Source organism: Meles meles, unplaced genomic scaffold (genome assembly GCF_922984935.1).
Source record: "Meles meles unplaced genomic scaffold, mMelMel3.1 paternal haplotype, whole genome shotgun sequence".
Lineage (NCBI taxonomy): Eukaryota > Metazoa > Chordata > Mammalia > Carnivora > Mustelidae > Meles > Meles meles.
In genome coordinates, this window is record NW_025721317.1 from 40,129 (window position 1) to 47,580 (window position 7,452).

Genomic DNA, 7,452 nt, shown 5'->3' on the forward strand with positions numbered 1-7,452 from the left:
GACCACATCTTCCTTATCCATTCGTCCATTGAAGGACATCTTGGATACTTCCACAGTTTGGCGACTGTGGCCATTGCTGCTATAAACACTGGAGTACAGATGGCCCTTCTTTTCACTACATCTGTATCTTTGGGGTAAATACCCAGCAGTGCAATTGCAGGGTCATAGGGAAGCTCTATTTTTAATTTCTTCAGGAATCTCCACAGTGTTTTCCAGAGTGGCTGCACCAACTTGCATTCCCACCAACAGTGGAAGAGGGTTCCCCTTTCTCCACAACCTCTCCAACACACGTTGTTTCCTGTCTTGCTAATTTTGGCCATTCTAACTGGTGTCAGGTGGTATCTCAATGTAGTTTTAATTTGAATCTCCCTGATGGCTAGTGATGATGAGCATTTTTTTATGTGTCTGAGAGCCATTTGTATGTCTTCTTTGGAGAAGTGTCTGTTCATATCTTCTGCCCATTTTTTGATATGCTTATCTGTTTTTGTGTTTTAAGTTTGAGAGTTCTTTATAGATCCTGGATATCAACCTATTGTCTGTACTGTCATTTGAAAATATCTTCTGCCATTCCGTAGGATGCCTTTTTGTTTTGTTGACTATTCCTTTGCTGTGCAGAAGCTTTTGATCTTGATGAAGTCCCAAAAGTTCATTTTCGCTTTTGTTTCCTTGGCCTTTGGAGACATACCTTGAAAGAAGTGGCTGTGGCTGATATCAAAGAGGTTACTGCCAATGCTCTCCTCTAGGATTCTGATGGATTCCTGTCTCACATTGAGGTCTTTTATCCATTTCGAGTTTATCTTTGTTGACAGTGTAAGAAAATGGTCTAGTTTCATTCTTCTACAGATAGCTGTCCAGTTTTCCCAGCACCATTTCTTGAAGAGACTGTCCTTTTTTCCATTGTATATTTTTCCTGTTTTGTCGAAGATTATTTGACCATAGAGTTGAGGTTCCATATCTGGGCTCTCCACTCTGTTCCACTGGTCTATGTGTCTATTTTTATGCCAGTACCACGCTGTCTTGGTGATCACAGCTTTATAGTACAGCTTGAAATCAGGTAACGTGATGTCGCCAGTTTTGTTTTTGTTTTTCAACATTTTCTTAGCAATTCGGGGTCTCTTCTGATTCCATACAAATTTTAGGATTATTTGCTCCAGCTCTTTGAAAAATACTGGTGGAATTTTGATCGGAATGGCATTAAAAGTATAGGTTGCTCTAGGCAGTATAGACATTTTAACAATGTTTATTCTTCCGATCCAAAAGCATGGAATGGTCTTCCATCTTTTTGTGTCTTCTTCAATTTCTTTCATGAGTGTTCTGTAGTTCCTCGAGTACAGATCCTTTACCTCTTCAGTGAGGTTTATTCCCAGGTATCTTATGGTTCTTGGTGCTAGAGTAAATGGAATCGATTCTCTCATTTCCCTTTCTGTGTTTTCACTGTTAGTGTATAAGAAAGCCACTGATTTCTGTACATTGATTTTGTATCCTGCCACGTTACTGAATTGTTGTATGAGTTCTAGTAGTTTGGGGGTGGAGTCTTTGGGGTTTTCCATATAAAGAATCATGTCCTCTGTGAAGAGAGAGAGTTTGACTTCTTCCTTGCCAATTTGGATACCTTTTATTTCTCTTTGTTGTCTGATTGTCGTTGCTAGGACTTGTAATACTATGTTGAACAAGAGTGGTGAGAGTGGGCATCCTTGTCGTGTTCCTGATCTCAATGGGAAAGCTGCAAGCTTTTTCACATTGAGGATGAAATTTGCTATGGGTCTTTCATAGATCGATGTTATGAAGTTCAGGAATGTTCCCTCTATCCCTATACTTTGAAGCGTTTTCATCAGGAACGGATGCTTGATTTTGTCAAATGTTTTTTCTGCATCAATTGCGAGGACCATGTAGTTCTTCTTTCTTCTCGTATTGATTTGTTCAATCACACTGATTGATTTGCGAATGTTGAACCATCCTTGCAACCCAGGGATGAATCCCACCTGGTCATGGTGGATAATCTTTTTTTTGTTTTTAATTAATTTATTTATTTTTATTTGTTTATTTACAGCATAACAGTGTTCATTGTTTTGGCATCACACCCAGTGCTCCATGCAGTACGTACCCTCCCTATTACCCACCACCTGGTTCCTCAACCTCCCACCCCCCCAACCCCCCCGCCGCCCCTTCATAACCCTCTGGTTGTTTTTCAGAGTCCATAGTCTCTCATGGTTCATCTCCCCTTCCAGTTTCCTTCAACTCCCTCTCCTCCTCTCTTCTCTTATTGATTTGTTCTATCACATTGATTAATTTGCGAATTTTGTACCAACCTTGCAACCCAGGGATGAATCCCACCTGGTCATGGTGGATAATCTTTTTAATGTGCTGCTGGATCCTGTTTGCTAGGATCTTGTGGAGAATCTTAGCATCCATATTCATCAGTGATATTGGTCTGAAATTTTCCTTTTTGGTAGGGTCTTTTCCTGGTTTGGGGATCAGGGTAATTCTGGCTTCATAAAAAGATTCTGGAAGTTTTCCTTCTGCCTCAATTTTTTGAAACAGCTTCAGAAGAATTGGTGTTATTTCTTCTTTGAATGTTTGGTAGAATTCCCCAGGGAATCCTTCAGGTCCTGGGCTCTTGTTTTTTGGGAGGAAACACCCCCTCTTAATATTTCTTGTAGTGCTGGCTTGCCGGTCACATATTCTTTTAATCCTTTCTGGTTTTGGAAGCTCTTTTTCTCTCCATCCATTTTGAATGTCCATCTTGATGGATAAAGCATTCCTGTCTGCATGGTCTTCATATTTAGTAAGCTGAATATGTCTTGCCAACCCTTTCCTGATTGCCACATCTTTGTAGACAGGTCTGACATTATTCTGATGGACTTTCCTTTGTAAGTAAAGAATCTTCCCCCTAGCTCTTCTTAGGAATGCTTGTCTAAAGTTATGATTCATGAATTTCACAATCAAATGTCTGGGGGTCTTCCTAGATTCGTTGAACTCGGGACCTTTCTGCCTATAGGACAGGAACATTTTTCCATTCCCCAGATAAGGGAAATTTTCATCCAGAATTTCTTCAACTATATTTTCTAGTCTTCTCTCTTTCTCCTCCCTCTCAGGGATCCCAATAATTCTGACATTGGAACATTTCATGGTATTACTTATTTTGTTTTCATGAATTCTAAGCTGTTTGTCCAGGCCTCCTCCTGATCCTTCTTTTCTTTCAGTTTATCTTCTATATCACTAATTCAATCTTCTGTCTCTCTTAACCTATCTGTTAGAGAATTTAGATTATATTGCATCTCAGGGTCTCCTATATCTCTCCCATCTTATCCCTCCTGTGAGACACAACTATTATTTTATAATTGTTACCTAAATATTAAGAGATAAGATAGGATTAAATTTAAATAATCATTTAATATAAAGCTACCTGCATCAATATATGGAACATCTAAGTTAAGGCAGAAAATTGGAAGAATTCATTTAAATATCTGAATCTTTGTTTATCATCTGTAGACATCTGTAAACATATTGGATGGTTATGGGAACCTCAAGAGCCATTGATCAGGATTAAAGAAAATTTATTCCTGGAACAAATCTTGATACATGTCAGGTTCCATCCACTGGAGATGGTCAATGAAAATGTATAGTTCTATCTTCTCTTCCATGTATGGACCTTGTTTGTGTTCGAGACTTAGTTCTCCAACTCACTAAGAAAACATCTTCTTTCCCTTTTTCTCAACCAAATATAGTCAGTAATGCTGATGCCAAACCCAAAAGTTCTGGTGAAGTTTAAAAGACTGAGTCAGTACAAGTCCTTTGCAAATAGTGTAAATTGATTAGTTTCATTATATCATTGGGTAAAATAAAAATATAAGGGGAATTAATCTATTTTACATAAAAATATAGAGCTTGATAGTAGTTATTAAGGAGGGCATGTATTGCATGGAGCACTGGATGTGGTGCATGAACAATGAATCTTGGAACACTGAAAAAATAAAATTAAAAAAAAATTTAAAAATTAAAACATAAATAAATAATAAAAGTCATTCTCCCACTACTCATTCCTCTTGATGACCAAGGGAAATATTTCAAATTATTCTACATTTTTTTCCATACTTCCTCACCATTTTAAATAATATGCTTATGTTGTAATGCTTGATTCCTATATCCCAAATCCATATCATTTGTAACTTGGGCCACTCTGGATGACATGTCACTCCCTCCCTACATTATTGAACTGCTCCTCTTCCCTGTCTTCCATCCTCTCAACATAGTTACATTCCACTTTATGTTTGAGGACATGCAATGATGACATTCTACCATCTTCTAGATTTTATAGTTTGCATATAAAAGATATAACAATATTGTGAAACATGATGCTATTTGATATGGGTCACCTCATATATTTTTTCTCATATTACCATAATTTCTCTTAAGAATATTTTAGCATATTTATCTAGCTGATATTGGAGTTATCAAAAAAATTTTAAGAATATATTTAGTATTTTCAAGAAAATATTATTTAATAAACTATTTCTCAGTTATTTTTCTGTTTCCCTTGCATCCTCTTTGAACATTGCAACTAATATAATGGTTCTGAAAAAAAAGGTTTTAATAATAATATTCACCTCACAATAAATAAATATATTTGCCAAAAATAAATCAATGCCATATGGATTTATAAGAATGCCTATAATTCTGTGATGGGTCATTTTACATTATTCCTCTCACTCTCCTAAATGTAAACTTCTATGTTTGGATGCTACTTTTTGTAGCTTTTCATCAATTTATCTTTTAAAACTTTCATTAAATTCATTATATTAATTACTATTCTTTATTTCCCATTAGTGTTTTTTTTTTTAATTTGGTGCTTCATTTTGTATAATACATGACATTTTTGCTTCAGATTTAAAAACTTCTCATATTTGTCTGAAGACATCAGCTTTTTTGTAAAGGTTTCTTACTTTTATCCCAGTCATTTTTAACTCAATGTGTGTGTATTCGTGTGTGTGTGTGTGTGTGTGTGTGTGTGTGTGTGTTTGTGTGTATATCTATCTTTCCTATAAAGATTTCTTTAACAGTCTGATGGCTTTGGTCCTAGAAAAGTATGAGAGACTAAAGCACTACAATTTTTTCTAGGCATAACATGCTGGGCTTTACTCACTAATGGTATGTCTTCTGGAGAAGGTTCTCCCCACTCATTATCACCTAGACATTCTCAAAATGTAGTTTCTTCCCCTTTTAAATGTCAATCCTTAAAATTTCTTCACCCAAAATGTTCTTAACATTTTTATCTCTAATCCTCTCTCTGTTCCCATTCCCACTTTATTTAAAATCATACAGGTTTACTTCTTTATTATTAGTTGAATTTTATAACAGGGGGTAATACGTCTTTGGGTTAAAATCTCACACTTATCTAGAAATGGAAAGAGTTTTAAAATAAAAAACGGGAGGGAAAAAGGAATGAGTAAAGAAAAGTGACAGTGCAATGCATGATTTTATATAGCTAATGAGAAGCAGATAGAACACATCTTTTTAGAAAATTTGAACTGTCATGGAAGCTCAAAAAATTGGAAAACAGTTTCGCAATGAAAGAGTTTCTTTAAATTAGATAATTTAAATTTTGAAAGATGGAGAAGAAGAAATCAGGTTTACATAAATTATACTTGACAATAGTTATTCATTGTAGATTTCTGGGAAAATAGATGGACATAATTATGGTTAAGATCTAAAAAACCTGATTTGACAAGTTTTTTGGGGGGAATTACAAAAAAAGAGTATATTCTGCAGCATGACTTTACAAGCTACTAGACTTTTGGAAATATTGGGGCTTAATCATAAAAAATCATTGCCTCAGGATCATAAAATGTATTCAAGTATGGGTCTGTAATATACACATTTACATTGATTTACAATGCATACATAAAAAGAGTAAGTTCTGGAGATATAAATTAACAGAAAAATAAAAATATATGCATCTTAATAAAGTCATTACAGAAATATATTACTATTACAAATTTACAATTTCTGTGACATATTTTGTAGACAAATGTATGCCTCATCAAAATTTTATCTATGAGGCAAAAAACTGACTAATTTGTTTTCTCAATGTATGTGTTATTTTTTTTAACATCTGTAAGTTTTCCTGAATAAATCATGGTAGAACTAAAATAACGAGTTAATAAGAGATTATCTTTCTGTACTTAATATGTGTCTCTCTTTAGGGAAAACTAAAGTAATGTCCTTTGGAAAATATTAACCAAACATCAACTGATTTCTTCTTTTTGGGGTTATTCCCACCATCAAGAATTGGCCTGTTTTTCTTCATTCTCAGTTTTCTCATTTTCCTAATGGCTCTGTTTGGAAACCTGTCCATGATCATCCTCATCCTCCTGGACACCCATCTTCACACACCCATGTATTTTCTACTTAGTCAGCTCTCCCTGATGGACCTGAGCTTCATCTCCACCATTGTCCCCAAGATGGCTTCTGATTATCTCTCTGGAAAGAAATCTATTTCTTTCATTGGGTGTGGAATTCAGAGTTTCTTCTTCATTACTTTAGCTAGTGCAGAAGGATTAATATTGGCCTCTATGGCCTATGATCGTTACATGGCAATTTGTTTTCCTCTCCATTATCCCATTCGTATGAGCAAAAGAGTATGTGTGTTGATGATAACAGGATCTTGGATCATGGGCTCAATCAACTCCTGTGCCCACACTGTGTATGCGCTCCATATACCCTACTGTCGATCCAGAACCATCAATCATTTCTTCTGTGATGTCCCTGCCATGTTGACGCTGGCCTGCATGGACACCTGGGTCTATGAATACACAGTGTTTGTGAGCACCACCCTCTTCCTTGCATTTCCTTTCATTGGCATTGCATGTTCCTATGGCCGAGTTCTCCTTGCCATCTGCCGTATGCAGTCAACAGAAGGGAGAAAGAAGGCCTATTCGACCTGCAGTACCCACCTCACTGTGGTGACTTTTTACTATGCACCCTTTGTTTACACTTATCTACGCCCAAGATCCTTTCAATCTCCCAGAGAGGACATGGCCCTGGCCGTCTTCTATACCATCCTGACCCCAATGCTCAACCCCATAATCTACAGCCTGAGAAAAAAGGAGGTGATGGGGGCCCTGAAAAGAGTGATTCTGAGGTTCTGCTATGTAGAAATATAACAAAGTTCCCACTAGTTCTGTTACTTAGAAGTATATTAATTTCACCTTGTATACTCCTTAAGAGCAATGCCATTCCAGGATTGAATACAGGGATCGTATTAACCTAGAAAACTAAAATAATTGATATTTACCAAAATAATGACATATCCCAAACACTCCTTTTGTTTTCTATCTGGTAACTTGTTAATAAATGTAAAGAGCATACATTTTCCCTTAACTTGTGTGTAAAAAGGTTTTATTAGTACATTGAAATGACATTGGAAGTAGTACAACTTGATGGTATTCTTAA

The 7,452-nt window shown here is 36.0% G+C and overlaps 1 protein-coding gene across 1 annotated transcript; it reads left to right on the top strand.

Moving 5' to 3' along the window:
- Positions 1–6,224: 6,224 nt before the first annotated feature.
- LOC123936311 (olfactory receptor 2L8-like) lies at positions 6,225–7,163 on the top strand (the record flags this gene model as incomplete). The annotated part of the gene is made up of 1 exon (XM_045996935.1): positions 6,225–7,163. A coding segment is annotated over one exon (939 nt), but the record flags the coding sequence as incomplete, so codon positions are not given.
- Between the last annotated feature and the right edge of the window lie 289 nt (positions 7,164–7,452).